The sequence below is a fragment of the Erpetoichthys calabaricus genome, chromosome 3 (genome assembly GCF_900747795.2).
Source record: "Erpetoichthys calabaricus chromosome 3, fErpCal1.3, whole genome shotgun sequence".
Lineage (NCBI taxonomy): Eukaryota > Metazoa > Chordata > Cladistia > Polypteriformes > Polypteridae > Erpetoichthys > Erpetoichthys calabaricus.
In genome coordinates, this window is record NC_041396.2 from 162656320 (window position 1) to 162676040 (window position 19721).

The 19721-nt window shown below is 36.1% G+C and overlaps 1 protein-coding gene across 3 annotated transcripts in view; it reads right to left on the reverse strand.

Moving 5' to 3' along the window:
* Positions 1-329: 329 nt before the first annotated feature.
* Positions 330-19721, reverse strand: part of LOC114648444 (5-hydroxytryptamine receptor 1E) — a 136476-nt gene continuing 117084 nt past the window's right edge. For all 3 annotated transcript variants that reach the window (XM_028797474.2, XM_051925282.1, XM_051925281.1), the window contains one exon: positions 330-1843. In XM_028797474.2, the coding sequence (XP_028653307.1) occupies positions 617-1750 (1134 nt within the window). In that variant the 5' untranslated portion in view covers positions 1751-1843 and the 3' untranslated portion in view covers positions 330-616. The remainder of the gene's footprint in view (positions 1844-19721) is intronic.

Genomic DNA, 19721 nt, shown 5'->3' on the forward strand with positions numbered 1-19721 from the left:
TCATCTATTCATAAAAATACATGTATTAAATATTTATTGTGGAGGTGGACAAATGCCAACAATTATGCAATTTTGTCTGAAAAAAATAATATTTAATTCCACTGTATCCCAAAAAGAAATGTACAGTAAGATACATTGTGATAAAAACTTATTTCTGACCTTTAACATTGGGAACAAATGAACACTCTTATTTGCACAATGACTCAAGTCTTTTTAGGTGTCAAGCATTTGTGGTGTTGAATTCCAAAGCACTCCCCCAGTTCCATGTTTTGTTGTTTCACTTAATTTTTTTTTAATATATATATATATATTTTATTAAAGTGCCTGCCCCTCTTACAATACAGATGTTTTTGAAACAATGAGGACTAATATCAAAAAAATGCAGACGGTAATTTCTATCAGGTGTCACTAAGCAACCAACACTGTAAGTATCACTTTTGTAACATCGATATAAAACATAAGAAACAAAAATATAGCTCATGTTATTTTTTTCCTTTATTTTGAACACTGATAATTTCCAATTTCTATTTTATGGAACATTCCAGCTGCAGATCGCTTGAAAAAAGAAAAATTAAAAAAAAAAAAACAAAAAAAAACTTGAAAGCCTCTACAGAATTTACAAATGGTCTTTGCATTTCACTAGTCTTTTAAAAGCTACTTTGAAGTCTTCATTAAAGCTTGTATAGAGCAATGGATTAATGAGAGAGTTGGTATATCCAAGCCAAGTGAGGAAATCAGAGACTCTAGGAGAGGCTGTCAGAATCTGCAGTCCAACAAATAGCTCCTTCATGAAGAATGGCATCCAGCACACTACAAAGGCACCCAAGATAAGCCCCAGGATACGGGCTGCTTTTCTTTCCCTTGAGCTGGAGATCTGGTTCTTGTCACATGCGTTATCCATCTCAGTCTCAAACGGAGGGATTCGAATGTTGACATTCATTTTGTCAAAGCCCATAGTGGGATCTGATGTGGAGATGTCAGTGACGCAGAACGTCTGGGTCAGCTTACAGTGTGTGTAGGAGTTTTGACTATCGTTGCTTCTGTTGCTGAGGTGTCTACTGGATCCACGCTTCTGGTACAGGCTTTTCGCGGCATGATAAATCCTATAATACAGTATTAAAATTAACGTCAGAGGGATATAAAATGCCCCAAATGTTGAATAAATTGTATAAACAATGTGGTCATGTTCAATTATACATTGGGAAAAATTGCTCTCTGCATTAGTGTGTCTCCAAAACAAAGGTGGCACTGAAATAAATATCGATATGGTCCAAACTGTCATGATCATGACTGCTGCTCGTTTCACAGTTCTCTTTCTGGCATATTCAATTGCATTTGTGATGGCCCAATATCTGTCTAGAGCAATAGCACACAAGTGAAGAATCGAGCATGTACAGCATGTCATATCAAGACTAAGCCATGCTTCACAAATCACATAACCCAGAGACCATGTTTCCATAATGATGTACATAATGCTTAAGGGCATAACCAGAATGGCAACCAGAAAGTCAGTCACAGCCAAAGAGCAGATCAAGTAATTGGCAGGCTGGTGCAATTTCTTGGTAATACAAATTGCTGTTATTACAGCACTGTTTAAAAGTGTGGTGAAAAACATAATTATTCCTAATGTAAGAGCTAGCAGCATTTTCTCTGTGATTGACTTTGAGTGTAAAGAAAAGCTGGATTCAAGTGTGCAGTTTGAGAAATTCATTGTTCCAGAGTAATCCACTAGAAGGTTTTCTGTTTCCATCAGGCCATTCTAAAAAGACATCCAATGCCAAGAATTGTAGTCCTGGTGATTTTCATTGCTTCATCAATCTGATGGCTCCTGTGTTGTATTTGCCTGAAAAGATTAAAGAAATACCAATTTACTTTTAAAACCCTGAAATAATATGTAAAATAAGTTTTAAAAAAACCTTACCAGCTATGTTCCATGAGTTATTATACGCATACAGTGCCTTTTTACTTTTTTATTTATACATGTTTTGAAAAATAATTAGTGCATTCAGTAATGATTTATCAAAAAACAAAGCAATTGTTGAAACATTATAAAATTTCACAATACTTTATCTAACTAAGCAGTAAAACTTTAAGGATCATTCATCTATTCATCCGTCCATCCATTTCCTGATGCCTGTCTTGATCCAGGTTACAGGGGCAGCAGTCTATGCAAAGACACCCAGACATCCCTTTTCCCCACTACCTCCTGCAGGGGGATACTGAAAGCATTCCTAGGCCAGCTGAAAGATATAATCTCCCCAAGATGTCCTGGGTCTGTCCTGGGGTCTCCTCCCAGTTGGACATGTCTGAGTCACCTCCTCTGGGAGGCATCCTAATCAGATGACCAAACCACCTCAACTGGCTCTTTTAAATGCAGAGGAGAAGCAACTCTATTTTGAACTCCCCCCAAATGTCTGCACTCTTCACTCTATATCTAAGGCTGAACCACACACCCTCTAAAGGAAACTCACTTCTGCACCTTTTAGTTACGATCTACTATAGCTTGTGATCATAAGTGATGGTGGATATCCAGATCAACCAGTAAAGAGAGCTTTGCCTTTCGGCTCAGCTCTCTCTTCACCATGACTACAGATGCTGCTATGATCCACCTGTCAATTTCTCATTTCCTTCTAATATATATATATATATATATATATATATATATATATATATATATTAATGCAACACAGACATCATGAAGATTTGGGGCAGCCACCCGTATATTGTTTTTTCCGGCTGCAAAAGTTAAGTTTATGAAGCACGATGTGCATAGAATAGAGTCCAAAACAGAACTGATCACAATAAACCAAGATGGAGGCTTTAAAGGCCCGTAGAGGAACTGACGTCATCAAAAGGGCCGGAACCAGAAGTGATGTCAGCAAAGGGGCCATTTTCGGCAGTGACGTCAGCAAAGGGGCCGGCTTCGGAAATGATGCCAGCAAAGTCAGCGCATCCCGTATTTTTTTTATCATTTTTTTTTTAAAGCAGCGTCTCATGCAAATCATCCCACACGCATTTTATGAAGATGCCTCCTTTCCTACTTTTGACTGGGTAATACTTGATGTCATCGTTAGTTTGATTGGTGTTTTTAACTGTCCAGTGAGGAGGGCGTGTCTTTTAAGTACAGTCTGCAAAGTGTTGGCACTGAGATGTGGCGTCAGCGCCATATTTGAAGCCCCTAATGTTGCGGTCAGCAAGTCGGCTAACATCCGCCATGTGCCGTCTTTCAGTTGCGAGAAGCAGATCATAGAATGGTTGAAACTGTTGCCCCTAACGTTGCGCCACGGCGTGTGGTTCGTTTATACCTCGTGTGTTCTCATTAAAGTTTTATCTCGCGAATATGTTATTGCAATCCGCAGCGGGAGCGTTTCTATAAACTTAATTTAAACTTACGTTTTACACCGTGCTTTCTTTCCCTTATGAACATGCTTGTATGCTTAACTCGCTCCGTTCTCAATTGTTTAATTAATTTTTTGCTCTTAGCTGTTCGCGGCTCTTCCTCCATTTCCCCCTACTTCGTTCTTTTATCTCGCGAATATGTTATTGCAATCCTTAACGGGAGCGTTTCAATAAACTGATTGAAAATAGTTTTGCATTTACCTTTTTAGTAAAAGGCGAGCTTTTAAGCCTGAGAAATCAGCCCGTAAATGCACACGTTTAATTGCACATGTGTTAATATGTATGGTTACACAGTATTAAAAGACAGTGAACAACGTCAGTTACCTTTCTTCCCGCGTTTGATAAAAGGTGAGCTTTTAAGCCTGAGAAATCACCCCGTAAATGCACACGTTTAATTGCACATGTGTTAATATGTATGCTTACACAGTATTAAAAGACAGTCAAAAATTAACGTCATTTACCTTCGTTCCCGCATGTGACTCGTGCTGTAAATCTCTTCCTTGTTTTTAGTTCACGTGATTACATAGGAGGCGTGATGACGCAATACGTGACTCCGCCTCCTCCATTACAGTGTATGGACAAAAAATATGTTCCAGTTATGACCATTACGCTTTGAATTTCGAAATGAAACCTGCCTAACTTTTGTAAGTAAGCTGTAAGGAATGAGCCTGCCAAATTTCAGCCTTCCACCTACACGGGAAGTTGGAGAATTAGTGATGAGTGAGTCAGTCAGTCAGTGAGTCAGTCAGTCAGTCAGTGAGGGCTTTGCCTTTTATTATTATAGATATATATATATATATATATATATATATATATAGCTAGGTTTATTTGACTTTAAAAGTTAATTAACGAGTTACGGTAAACCTTCAACAGATTAACACCAACATGTTGCACATGTTTATTGTTTATATTGTTATTAATTATAAGAAATGTACTTGAGATATTTTTAAAAATTATTATTTTTGTTACATATTTAACAACATGCATGGACTAATTCATTTTATGATACAGCCATTTTACTAAAAAGCCTGCACTACATTAGCCACAGTCATCAATGTAATTGCAGAACTACATTTATAGAATTTTTTTAATGATTGCTGCTCAAGATACAGTCTATGTTAATGGGTAGGTAGCCAAATTATTTTCTGGCTGGAAAGGATAGTACAGGGCAAGGGCAGAGTCTAGAAAGCCCCTAAGAAGTATAGATAAGGAAATACTGACAGAGACTGCACATGGGAAAGCACTACTGGGGTCACTGGATGCCCCATCATAAATAAAGGCTAAGGAACCTGAGGGTACTACAGGGTAGGCAGGGATAGACTACTGGAATTTGGTGTTCACTGGATGATCAAACTGTTCTTTATATAGCTTCCAGTCATTCCAAAATGCTGCTGCAAGAATTATTACAAGAACAAGAAATACGAACACATAACTCCAGTTATTAAATCCTTATACTGGCTCACAGGTAAGTTTAGGAAAGATTTCAAAATCCTCCTTTTAACATATAAAGCCTTAAATGGTCAAGGTCCGGCTTACTTATCTGAACTTATCATGACTTACAAACCAGAGCGCACAGTAAGATCTGAAGATGCCGGTTTGCCGATTAATAAAATAACAGTGGGAGGTCAATCTTTCAGTTACAGGGCCCCTAAACTGTGGAATGGTCTGCCTGCTACTATAAGAGATGCCCCTTTGGTCTCAGCTTTCAAATCCCAGCTGCAGACTCACTACTTCAGTTAGCATATCCTGACTAGAGCTACTGTTTAACTATACAGACTGCATCTATGTTGTTAGTCATTAGCTCTAAAACATAAGTAATATGATAGTTTTAATTTGTTAATAACCCTCACCTATTGTGTTTCTCTTCTCGGTACTACTGCCCTACTGCCAAGTTGTTTTGCCTGCCTACAGTAGAGTCATCTCTGATGGAGGATCGCAGGAATCATCGGATAGAGGGGTCCTTTCATTAGATTGGCTGGCCTGTAGAATGGCCAATAGGGGGAGGCAGCTTGATGGCTGAGGTCTCCGGGACTCTGAACAAATCCAGATCGTATAATGTGATATCATCTACTGTTGAATTCCTCTCTGTACTTGTAATATTTCTGTTGCACTGTTGTATTGTATTGAGGATTACTTATGTTCTGTTCTGTGTATTGTAGTGTATTTACCCCCTTTTTTGATACTGCACACCCATTCTACCCAGCACCAACATGGCCATGAACACTCAAGAGGACAGGGACACCAAAAACAGATAAAAGTAGCTTTAAGCCACCCTATATCCATGTTAAATGACTTGTGGATAGGGATTAAACCCTTCTTGAGCCTACAGCCACAATGAGTTTAGATTTGTGAAATAAGCTGGGTAGTGGCTTATCTGGTGGAAAGGAGGCTAGAGATGGGGAGGGAAGGTGAGTTTGGGAATGTATTTCAGTATTTTAAAGTGGGCAAGTTGGAAAGCTACCCCATCAGATACAAAATGCAACACACTGTGCATCAAACAGCACCAAAAATAACGGGCTTAGGCAACATTTATTTCTATAGCACATTGCCATAGATAGGATGTAACTCAAAGTGCTTTACAAGATGTCAAAGAAATAGATATAAGAAAAGAAAACAAACGTAAATAAGGTAATAATGAATAAATTACATATAGAAAAAATAAATCAATACAGTAGTTACCGTACATAAAATAGACATACTGTATAATTAATAGAAAAGAAGTCCTTATATATAGAATCAATTTTTTAAATCTCTAAAGATATGTCTGATGATACTGATGAAACTTCAGATAGAAAAAGAAACTCCAGGCTTAACAAGAGCACAAGCCACTCTTTGGAATCTCAAAAGTGACTTAATTAAAACATTATGTAAAGTTTGAAGATTTATTGAATTGCGATAAAGGGAACCTTTGACTTAAACAATGGCTATTTAAAGAAATAAGTAAGCAAATAAGTGGTAAAATTGAATGGCAAGAGTTTCAGAAACAAGAAAGCAAAATAAATATTCTTCCTAAAAGATGGTGGCTCTCATTTAACTCTTGAGACCAAACCAAACTAATTTAGCAATAATCATAATGAATTAAGCAGTTCAATTTGCCAAAATTATCTAATATTCTAAATTACTGTACATAACCTGGTAATCATTAGAATTAAGTATTAACCGTCTCTCTACCAGAATACCTATTAATTAACGCTAAATTAGATTGTCATTCTCTAAGGCAAAATATTAAACATTTAAATCTTTTAAATAAATAATAGAATTTTACTTAATTTAACAGGGAATTGTAATTAAAATAAAAGGTAGTCCAAAAGAGAAACAATTCTTCAAAGCCTTCATTTAAAACCAGAACCAGAACACTTGCAGACACTTGCTCAGCAGACGCGAAGGCTAGACTCTGATCCAAGTAGATGCCCATGGACGTTAAGCAGTGGCATGAAAACACTAGTGAAGCCACATGGACCTGTCAGAAGAGGCAAGGTCTGCGTGTGTGTGTTTATGTGAGATGTCCAAAGCACTTGAACAGCAGCCCTTACAAGACCAATTAATCTGCTTAAATCTATTGGCTCAGGAACCTGGACACCAGTGTTATGAATTGGATTTGTTTTTATTTTCCACCCACAATTTCAAGCCTTTAATTGGTCATTTTGCGCATAGTTAAATTTTTTCTGAGTTTCTAAATCTATTCTTGATTTTTTTTTAGTTCTGAATGCTTATCAGAAGAGTATTAAAATATTTTGCATCCTTTCTGACACCATTTTGTCCTTCATGGAAGCTATTGTTTTGTATGATTCATTGTTGTTGTTGCCACCACAAGATAACTAGAGGTCACAACCTTTGATGTCATCAGGTCAATAGTAAAAAGGGAAGCACCACATACTTCTTGTTTTCTGTCAGGTTAGGTTGGGGAGCATGCACTGGTACAGGGCATTGCTGCACCCATCACACGATGAAACAGCTCGGGATCTCGGTTTGAAACCCCCCAGGCAGACATGCGGTCCAGTCACACCCCCGGAAATAACCATCTATCTGCCGTAGCCAGGTGTTACGTGGACGTCCACTTGGCCTGATGCGATTCTCGCAATGCAGGTAATATGCCTCATTCGGGACCCCGTGAGAAACTGCTTGTTCGACACAAAGTCAAATCAGCAGTACCCAAGGATTGTCGGAAGAGACACAGTATGGAAGGAGTCCAGTCTTCGTCTCAGGTCATTGGATTGTGTCCATGTCTTACAACCATATAGCAAAACAGGAAGCACCCGAACTCTAAAGACTTGGACCTTTGTCCTTTTGCAGAGATATCAGGAGTGCCCCACAACCCTTTTCCAGCAACCTCATGACCCCCCATGCTCTCTCAATCTGTCAACTGATTTCAATAGAAGATAGAGACATGAATGTCGCTGTCGACATTCTCTCCACAGGCAGACACCTTGCTGATGGCTGTGTGCAAGAAATCATTAAACGCCTGGATCTTGGATTTTATCCAGAAAAGTTGCAAGCTTAGACATTGAGACTCCTCATTCAGTCTCTGGAAAGCCCCAATCTGCATTGCATTGACTCCTGCATTGACTCCATGGAGATCACATCATCGATGGTAAAGTCAAGATCAGTGAATCTTTCTTCACCAACAGATGCCCCTCTGTCACTGGACCCCACAACCCTGCCCAATAACCAGTCCAGACAAGCATTGAACAGAGCATGAGCAAGAATACACCTTTGACAAACTCAAATGGGAACAACACAGTGGTTCTGCCTCTAGCAAGGACCTTACCCAACATTGAGAGCAGTGTTATTCCCATGTAGTTGCTGCAATCCAGGTGATCACCCTTCCCTTTATAGATAAATCTCAGTGAAACTGGGTGGTTCACAGCTAATTGGAAGAGCAGCCTCAAGAACTGTGGACCCAAAGATGTCCAACATCCTAGCTGGAGGACCAGCTTTAAACAGCTTCTCAAAGTAGCCAGCCCAGCGGGTCTCAAATGAAGCGTCCTCTGTAAGGGCTGTTCCATCTCGCACCATGACTGTGACTCTCCGAGGAACAAATTCGGATGTGTGTAATGCTTTAGTCCTTCTGTAAGCAGGATGTGGGTCACTAGACTTTATGTGGTGTATCACTTGCTCACAGATTCCTCTGACAAACATCATCTCATCTGCCCTCAGAGCCCTCACAGCTGTCCTTCTCAGTTCCCGGTACTGTAATTGGATAAAGATTTTCTTGTTGGTGTGTGCTTTGTTTTGTTTTTGATCTTCTGAGTTTTTATTTTCTCACTACAATTTTTTTTTTCAATTTAGGGTTTTGGTGAAAGATATGACTGATTTTTCAGTTTATTTTTATTTATTTTATATTTTTAATTTTATTGATTTTATGATTTTTCAGTTTAGACTTCTGCTTGGCTTAACAACTTTGTCTCTTCTCTTGGTCCTTTCATAAAAATTCATTTGTCTTTCCTATCAGGCATACAAAATAGTTTCAAGGAAGGATCCTGGCGTGGATCATCTCAGAGAGTTTTAGAAAATGAGTGCAGATTGTACTGCCTCTAACTCCAAGTGAGAAATGTGAGGTGAAGCCAGTGGCATGAATGGGCAAGCAGTAGATTGGAAGACAAAAGACCATTACAGCCATAAGGAAGGAGGCTTGGAAAAAGATTCCGTGCATTTTAAATTGTATTTCAAAAATTCAGTGAATGGGTCAAATAAAATGACTCCAGCCTTCAAGCCCCAAAGACAGAACTGAAAAGTTCATTGTGTACCTACATGCACACAAGCAAAGATATGCAGAGTTGGAGGACCTGTCTCTACAATCCAGAAACAAGTGGTACAAAGAAAATTTCACATACTTAAAAAACAAATATTTTTCTTGAAAAGAAGTATATGTTGGAAATTAGAAACATTTGATTACAACAAATAAATTCAGTTTGCTATAAACATTTGAACAATATATTATATTACTGAGATAAATTTACTGCTTTTTAAATTTGTGCATAACAGTGTCATCTGCTGGAGGATGGAAGTAGTGCCTCCACCTGCCCTTAATGCAGAAATTCCAGTTAACCCTTTAACCTCAGCATGATTTTTAGCCATTTTCTCCTACTTTAATTTAACTGGATATCACTTAATCATCATTTCTTCAATATTTATGTTCTACTCCTCAAGATAAAGGTCAGATATTTCTCTTTCAGAATCTTTACAGCTGGAGAATGTGTGGAGAATGAGTTATGCTATACACACATGTAACAATAGAATTATTTGCAAAATTCAGCAATGTTCTAACCAAAAAATGCACTTTGGATATTATTCTTATTTCCATTAGTGTTGGAATGAACTTCCAAATAGTACAAAAGTGTCAGTGAAAGTGTCAGTATCACCCACAAAAATTGTTATAGAATATCTACTAGTAATACACCTAATTTTACCGTTTTCCTGTGGTACAAAAAAACAGGATTCTTTTTGTCTGCTTTTACTGTTTTCAAATAAGTATCCATAGCATATATATTCATTATTGAAAACACTTGGCCACTCTATCATTTTGGAGGGCAAAATATATATAAGTTGGTAAAAAAATTATACCATGTACCCAAATTACAATAGCAATAGTTGTAAGATACAAAAATATACAAAAAAAATCTGAAATATAAAATTGGAAAACATAGTAAGTAGAATGTGGTGTCATTTGAAATCTGAAAATTGTTAAATTGTATGCAATTGAATTGGGATGTTCAAGGCGGTAGGGGTTAAGTGTTACTTTAATGCAGTAAATAGGTTATCTTTGAGGAAAGAAAAGAAAACATTACAGCTTGGTATTGATGTAGGTAATGCAGCATTTTAATGCCAAATAACTGAAATGTAATCATAACAGTGAATAAATATACGATTTTATTCTGCTTTTTAAAATTTTGTATTATTCATTAGTCCGGCTGACAGGTCTAAACCATTTTGGGGGTGTTTAAACAGTTAAGGTACGTCAGTATTCATTAAAAAATAAGTGACCAATAATTTAAGTTAAAATATTAAAGTAAAAGATTTTTTTAGTTTTTCAAATTAATATTATGCATTTTACATGCCAGTCCAATCATATTTACTTAATATTTAATTCCATTAAAAAATTGCACTTTTAGTTCTTGTAAAAATAAATCGGACAATTTTTAAAATTTATGTTGTTTAACATTTCTGTAAAGAATGTATTTTGAGAATCTGATGCTACAATATGCAAATAGATCACTGACATTTTTTTTCAAGAAAGTACACTAGTTTGAAAAATGCATTTAAAGGAGAAAATTTTAGACCATGTGTTCTGTTAGTGAAGCGGTCTATAGAATGAACAGTATAAGAGAAGAATAAATAGGAAGCTACCAGTACATCTTTTCTATTATTAACAGCAATAAAAGAAAGACACTGCAGAGAATTAAACTGCAACAGAATGCTCAGCCCCTTAATATTTTTAAATATATGGAAATACACATTTTTGTAAATGAATTTAAGAGGGATGCTAGGAGTGAAGAGTGTATATTACAAAGGTCATTTCCAAAGCTACTCCATACCTTGGTCTTTATAAAACAGCAGCTGAGGCGATTTGGAAAGTCTGATGACCAGGGAGGGAGTGAGTACAGATAGCCAAACAGAAATTAGCTCTAAATTTCTGTAACCTCAGTTCATTACAGAGATCGCCCATGGAGGTTTTCTTCCTGGCACCTGATGCTTCCTTTATCTCTGAACTGAACTGGAATGGTTTGAGAAGTTCTGTTGTTACGTTTTGTAGTCAAGGATTCTCTCTCCTATTAGATCAAATTGTTTATAGCATTACAAAAGCCTTTGCTTATACACACACATTAAAATTCTTCTAACACACAATTTTATTTAAATGAATATTGTATACCAAAGTTTCATGGTAACAATAGCACATGGAAAGATGAATTATTTGCAAAGTGTAAAGACTTCCTGTAGATTAGACTTTATAGATATACTAATCAAAGGATTCAGGCCTTGATGACTCAGGAGACTCAGCACTATAAACAAACCCAACTGCAGCTGTCCTTAGTTTGCTCGAGAGCCCCGGAGATGAGACAGACAAATATGGTGGATGCAGGGAGATAAAAAACTGGATAGGTTAAAGGATGCACTGCCAGCAACTATCATAGGTTAAGGAAAGAGTTACTGCCGCCACTATACAGCACAAAAGAGCCAAATTGGAGTTCTTTATTTGAATTCAAGCTGATCAAAATAAGACTCTATTGGTTAAATTACAGGCTTTGAAAAGAGCAGAATAAATAACTGGTGGATCATTGATATTCTAGAAGGCAAAATGCCCTACATTATCCATGAAACCATTCTGTAAATAGATTATTGAGTTATAATGTGTTTATTCTGTATTGCATAATATCTGAATTTGCACCTCCACAGTTCTGCCCAGCATTTGGTTTCCTAACATCTGACAGATACAAATGATATCCTTCATTCATTGGGCACTACAGATTTTGTTTTTTATTATCTGAAGCATTACTCTTGCACTTTCAATCAATTTCTCACTAGGCAGAGCTATGGTAATCATCTTCTATTTGAACAAAATCCACAGATGCATCATGAACTATTAGACCTTTTGCCATAAACCTTAGTCATCTGTCTACTTATTTTAAATTGTTCAAAGGCAGACATTATCCAAAATAACATGATTGTTACTAGCATGTCTGTTCAAATAGTATTTCATTTTTGTTTTGTAATTTATTTTTAGTTTTACTGCTATTTTGATGACATTCTTTTATCACCATTTGGTGTTACTAATTTTCATGAGCCCTAACATTTGGTGTGGCTTTTAAATATGATGCTACATGATTGCCAGGCACCTGATGCTCATGACCCATGACATTATGGTGACCATACTATAAAAGATGGCCAGGTGCATTAGACAGCATTTGAAATCTGTTGAAATAATAAATTAATGACTCCTGTGCATTCTTTTTTTGGTTAGATCCTCCTGGTTATGAATGTGGTCATGAATTTGAACTGATGGACCTCCCTTCTCTTGACCTTCAATGTGTTAGGTTTTAGCCAGTGTTTTTCCCCTTGTTTATGTGCATTTTTCTTTCTTTATTTAAAATTTTGTCAATATTCTTCTGTTTATTTATTATTATCTATTTACAATGTGTTCTCTGATGTTTGTTGAATTTTGTCGGTGGAACCTCAAGAGGTAGGACCTCCATTATGTCACTGCTAAGGGATCAACCTACCCTATAAACTATAAGCTGTCCCTTAGCAATTCATTGTTTTATTGTTATTTTGTGTATCTGTAAGTACTGCTTTTTCAGGTTTCCGAATTTTTGCTCTTGTTTTCTGGCTTTGCTTTTTGATCTCAGTTTACACTGGTTTGTTTTGGATTGCCTTTTAAGCAAATCCTTTTTTTAACATTTTTCCGCTTTTGAACATTTGTGCTTTCTTTTTCTATTTATTCATTAAATCCTTTCTTAATGAAAGATTCTTTGTTTGAAATTATCTTAAAGCCAGAGTTGTTACGGTTCCTCTTTTTTTTTTCATATACTTAGAGACTTTTTTTGGATTGTTTTCCAACTGTGTATCCAGAGCCTTATTTGGGCCTGAGTAGGCTGAAGACTCCCAGTTGCCCTGGCAATGAACTGCTTATGTCTATGAGAGAAAAATGATTACCACTACAAAAAATATTCTAGGTATCCATTATATTAAAGTATACACAACACTTGTGAAGTGTGTGTGTTTTGAGCAAAAAGCAAACTAAATTGAGGGTGGAATTATCCTGGGATGGCCAGAGAACTGAAATACTGTAGCTTGCACCCTTGAACTGGTCACATACGTATTAAAGGGCAGCAATGCTTTGGTTAACAAAAAAGAATGACTCCAGGCATAAACAAAAAAATAATTATCTTACAGTGAGATTCATTTAGCAAAAATAAGTGGAAAGCAGTGCTGAACTCCCCTGAGCCTTTCATCAGAACAGTAAAATTGTGGCTTACAATTTATACTTACACTACAGGCATTTGACTTTTCTTAGAATGAGGATGACAGTAAGTATTGAAAACTCTTGCTGATAAATTAGTCTACTGCAATAAACATAGCCTACATCTAAACAATTTAACAAATACAATCAAGATTACTGCCTGTCTCCTGAATTTAGTACTGGAGCATTTTAAGAAAATATTTCATTAGAAAGATAAAATATTATCAACACAAAAACAATAAAGCAAAGTAAAAAATTATGCTAATGGTAACTACAGAAATAATATAGTGTAGGATAAAGAATGAATTTATGAATAAACAGCAGAGAACAAAAAGTAAAACAGTAAAATCAGAATGAGAGTATGCATAAAAATATATTGTTACTATTTATAAGTTTGCTTGCTGTGGAAATTCAATCTCAAACTTAGTAGGTTAAATTAAATGGAATCATTAGGCACTTAGTTATAATTATATTCAATTTAAAAATACATTTAAAATGCAATTCAGTTATTAAATTTAACCTTTAATATGCATTAACTATTTAATCTTTCACCTATTGCCCATGGCATGCTGGAAGACTGCACATACCACATACCGTGTTGAGATTACACTTGGGAATTTGAACTAAGGGAAGTTAATAGATGGATTGTAATTCAAGAATTTGTTTCTCATGATGGTTTGTCCATAAACTAAGGGATTCCACCTTGAAACACCATGGGGCCTGCCCTGTGGAGGTGTTTGTCAATTACCACCTGATGGACTAGCCATTCAGGCAGGTTGTTGAGGCAGAGTCTCCAAAGAACTGTTCAGAGTATTTAGGCTTCTTAAAGATAATGGCTATGGAGAATCAAATGGTAATTCTCACATAATTAATGGTAATTGATGCTCACATTATAGCAGTGTCATGAAATGAAGTGTGACTAAAAAGACAAAGTTATCAGTTGAAGTGAAACTTCAAATTAAATAAGGAAACCTTTAATGCAAGGGGTTCTTGGTGGTAGCTTTGGCTATCCCTAAGATTTTGGTGAGACTATGAATAAAGACTTTACACCACCATCAAATATTTTCTGGCAAGGAATATTTTGAATATTCCATGGGAAGGAATATTATTATGAGGAATGGGAAGCACTATGGGAAATTCCCATACCTGGTAAGACATGTCCTCTTCGGATATGACAGAGACAAAAGCATCTTCTGGAGTTGTATTCCTTTTAGTAGCTAAGATCACAATCATGCGAGACACTGAAAAGCATCACAGAAGCAAGATTTTGAGGGTAAATTAAATCTGCTAGAAATGACAAAACACAGGTGACACTAGACATTGTTAGTGTATCTTTGCTACTCTGTTATTTCAGTAATACATGGAAGCAAACAATGTACCTCTAGATTAGCATACTGAAGTGGTACATCTTTTCAACAAATGAAACCAAAAGGTGTTGTTTCAGTTACATAAAACTAATGCAAAACCTTGGATTGCGAGTAACTTAGTCTGTGAGTGTTTTGCAAGATGAAATAAAATTTTTAATAAATTTTAACTTGATAAATGAGCGAGGTCTTGCAGTATGAGTAGTACGTATACGCTTTGTCTGCTGAGCGTCACAGGATCACAAAAGAGCCGATGGTTCTTCTCTTTCTCGCTGTGGGGTTGTGGGTAATCGTCTCCCATGCTCGGTCTCAGTCGGTGTGCCTCACTCATATAGTCAACATTTATACAAGCGTATACTGTTTACTATAGCATTGTGACCACGTGTGTGTGTGTGTATTGTAACGTATAAGTCCCTGTCCTGCACCCAAAAACATGAGGCTGAATCTCAGTACTTTAGCAAAACCAGCTTTATTCAGCTTGAAACAGGAATAGCACACTTATTTATTGTAGCGTGATCTACCACTCTACTCACACACAGACACAGCAGTCAGGCAGGGTCATGACCAGGTTAGTGGTCAAGTAATTCTGTGTACTGCATTTATAATGTTCCTTGTATCACCCATTGACAGCAGGTGCTTATAGCATGTCCGCAATCTTTTCGGATTCGCTTTTGAACTGCTACAGTGCTGCAAGCCTGCGGTTGCTTTGGGACGCTCTTCTGCGGGTCATCCCGTTGGGGAGAATCCCAAAAGAGTTTAGAAACCTTACAGTGTGTAAAGCATTTTTTTATTTTGTGTCCAAGTGTAGTGACTTTTCAGGGAAGAGCAACTGTCATTGGAGAGGTACCTTGTTCAAGTCGCCAATAAAAGAAAAAGATTCCAGTGAGCCAACAGATAGCAGGGATTCTGTCAGTTAGAGTGAATGTCATTATACACAATAACCCTCTTCCTCCTCTCGTTTCTCTCGTCTCCCTCACACCAGCCACGATTCTTTTCAAAGGTAAACTGCAGGTTCATTTGTTTGATGTATTTTTACTTTATATTTTGTATTAATCATTTTTATATGAATAGTTTTGGGTTGTGGAACGAATTATTTGAGTTTGCATTATTTCTTATGGGGAAATTCGCTTTGATATACTAGTGCTTTGGATTACAAGCATGTTTCCGAAACGAATTACACTCGCAAACCAAGGCACCACTGTATATTGCAGTTTAGAGCTATATGGAGACAACTCCAATTGACAGATGAACCTCACAATAAGGAGGAATAATTAAGATTCTGTGCTTCCCTGACGTCAATATGTCAGCTTTGTCATACCACAGATAATTTTGGATATTGAGTTTTCCAATAGTGTCTACATGTGCTTTGTTGGATTTCTAAAAAAGGAAGAGGAATGCACAGTAATTGTTGTATAGTATTTGCTAATTAAGAGTTGAATTTCATTTTTGGTGTAAACTGAAAACAACTTAAGGTGGGCTTGAACTGCACCAAGGGTGAGACTTATCTTCATGCTTGTTTATGATGATCAAGACCAATATATCAAAGTGAGTAGTGCAGTGACACAGTGGCTAGCACTGCTACCAGATAGCTTGGGAACTAAGACAGAATCCTGGACAAGTCACAGCCTGTTACGTGCATGTTCTTTTCTTTTAAACTTGGACTTCCTCCTTCATTTACAAAATGTCATGCTAAGTTAAATGGAGACTGAAAAGTGGCTTGGTGTGAAAAAATAGTATAAGTGACTGTGTGTTACTTTGCATCATAAAAACACACTGTGAGTGTCTTGCCATATCCATGGTTGTTTCCTCACTTATTTGCAATGCTTACAGAATGGACTCCATAATCTAAACAATTAACAAATCAAATCCAGTTGCAATTCATTTTTGAAGGTTATTTCTAATGGAGTAATGTGCATCCAACCCTGCAAGTAGGCCCTCCAATCTGCAGGGGAAAACCTGGGGGTTGGTGGTTGAATTGGTACTCCAGCCACCATACAAACCTCACACTGTTCCACTCCACCTGAACTAGTGTGGTGCTGAGGTGTCACCCGTTGCATGGCTGCACTCAGTTCACCTAATCTGGGATCCTGAGTTGGTTTGTCATGTGGTGGGTGCGGCAATGCGCTGTATCAGTGTGTGCTCCTAACCTCTTTCTCTCCCTCTCTCTCTCTCTAATGGACCTAATTCAAAATAGGGGCCATCTCTGCTTTCATCAGTTGATACTTTCATCTTGGCTGCTTCATTTGATAGTGTTCTGTGATGCCTACTGAAGCAGTACGAAGTTGAATGTAATACAGGCATCACCTTCAAATCTAATGTCATGGCTCTCCAGAAAAGAGTAGCTTGCTTCTAAGGAGAGAACTGCTTCCTGATATGGAAAATGTAAACTACTGTGGGACCTTGTTCATAAGTAAAGGTAGAGCTGCTCATAAAGTTTAAAAATATAGCTGTGCAGCAGGGCTTGTACTTGTGGGTGAGGCATCAAGCAGTGGAGCTGATTTTGAAGCTATGTGTTTGCATGCAGGTTAAGATTTACCCATCAGTCTATAATTCTGTTTTCATGCAGGGTCAGGAGCTTTGGATAGTGACTAGTATAATGAGATATTAGTAATAAGTGAATGAAATAAAACTCCTCTGCAGGGTTGGAAGGCTAGACAATCTGGGAGGACTTTAATCTAGAGCCACTGTTGATAAAATTAAAGAAGTACAATCTTAGTTAGGTTTAGGTATCTGGAGAGGATCGCCCTTAACAGTTATCACAAGAATTATACCAGACAGAGGCAAATTAATGAGATGGAATAATTCACCAAGGATAGAAATGTCTGGTCTACTGTGCTTAAAGTGTTGCCATTACAGCCCTCACCAGGGCATGTAGTTACAGGAGAAGTTGAATGATAGTCTGTGTTTATTTATAATCATTATTCATTTATAATATTTGTTTTGACAGCACATGCATTAATATAACTTACAATATTTGCTAAAGCAAGAAAAATAATATATAAACAGGAATCCATTTAAATATTTGTTAATGGGAAATGGTATACATTAAAAGCAGTTTATCTCTAATCTAAATGTTACAGATATTTTCATAAACAGGTATAATTAATTTTGAACTATAATAACATTTCATCAAAGCAAGATTTAATGTTAAAAAATGACACAGTGCCTTATCTCTAACTTAGGGTTTTACTGACCTAGCATCAGGATCACCATTCAGTTAAACATGCTGTTTAACATGAGCCAAGTTTTATTAAAGACGTTTATCAATGTTGACACTTCCTGTCTATTCAATTAAAACAAAATTTCGCATGGAAATATTCTAGCCTATCAACAGTTTAATGTATGAAAGGTAACCCTTTTCCACAACAACAAATCCTAATACACATACGTAGCTAATGTGTTATATATTAAACAAAAAATCTAAACAGAAAGCTTATTAAAAATGGAAATGGTGAGCATAACATTTATTCTGCAAAGGTATTACAATGGAAAGAAATTTTTTTTTCCACATATTGCCAAGGAAAGAAACATGTTATCATGGTAATTAGAATTCATTAAAGATCTGTATATTTTTAAACTTGATGATAAGAAAGCAGTCCTTGATAAAAACAGATTTTATATTGCACAACTGTGGCTGCATTTTCCGAAAGGTTGCATGGCAACCTTTACCAATAATACAAATGTCAGGTTCTTGTTGACCATGAAGATCCCCGTGGAGAGAACTATTTCACAAATTAGGTTGTGTAAGAATTGAAAGCGCAAAAATATACATAAACAGAATTAATCCTGCCATTTCGCCTGACTTAGTATTTTAGGTAATGTAGATTATAGATAGTCTTTAGATCAAGCACAGTATGAGAAGGAAACTGGAAGTGAGTATCTTTTTTTTTTTTACAAGCAGTGGATGGCCATCTATTTATGATACTTATAACTCACTGCCTTACCTGTTTAACTAGTTTGTGGATGCTTCAAAGTCTAATAAATAAAAAACAAATATTTACACATCACAGCAAGCAACTTATTCTTAACGTGAATTTTCTTTACTGTGGACACTTATTTATTATATTTATATATATAAATATAAATATATATATATATATATATAATATATATATATATATATATATATATATATATATATATATATATATATATATAAATATATATATATATATATATATATAAATATATATATATATATATATATATATATATATATATATATATATATATATATATATTCATCTTCTTATGTGCATGTTTTTTAGATTTTTTTAATATTTAGCAATAACTTTGCTGTTCTTACTTCTTTCAAATGATAAGCAAAAGATAAAACAGTGTTCACCAGAAATGTACATCATTGGTTGCACATCAAATAGCATTACTACCACAGATCATGTGGCTTGTGGAATGTTTTCCTAGTGTTGTACAGATTTTCTTTGAGAATAGAATTTCATTATCTTTCCCTATTTCAAAGATTAAATGGCATCTCTACTGTCTGAATTGACTTGGTACAACTGAGTGGCAGTGTTTGTGTGTCAATGTGCCCTGTGATGGAGTGTCCAGGATTGCTTCTCAAAAGGTTTCCAGCACCCTATGACTCTGTAAGAGAAAAAGAGGATTACAGAACAGAAGGATGGATGGATGTTTTGGTTGTCTTTTAATGAAATGCTATTTGTAAGGTACTTTTATACTACATTGGCTATAAAAGGCTACATAAAAATATAATTAATGTGATTTGTAGTTCAAATATACTTCAGGAAAGAAATGGAGATACTGTGCCTATAAAAAGCATTGACCCCTTGGAAGTTTTCACATTTCATTGATACTCAACAATGAAATGCAATAGATTTAACTTGGCTTTTCTGACACTGATCAACAGAAAAAGAGTCTTTCATGTTAAAGTGAAAACAGATCCCTGCAAAATGGTCTAAATTAATTATAAACATAAATTACTTATGTGGCCAATTATTTTCTGCTTAATATTTGTAATTAATTTA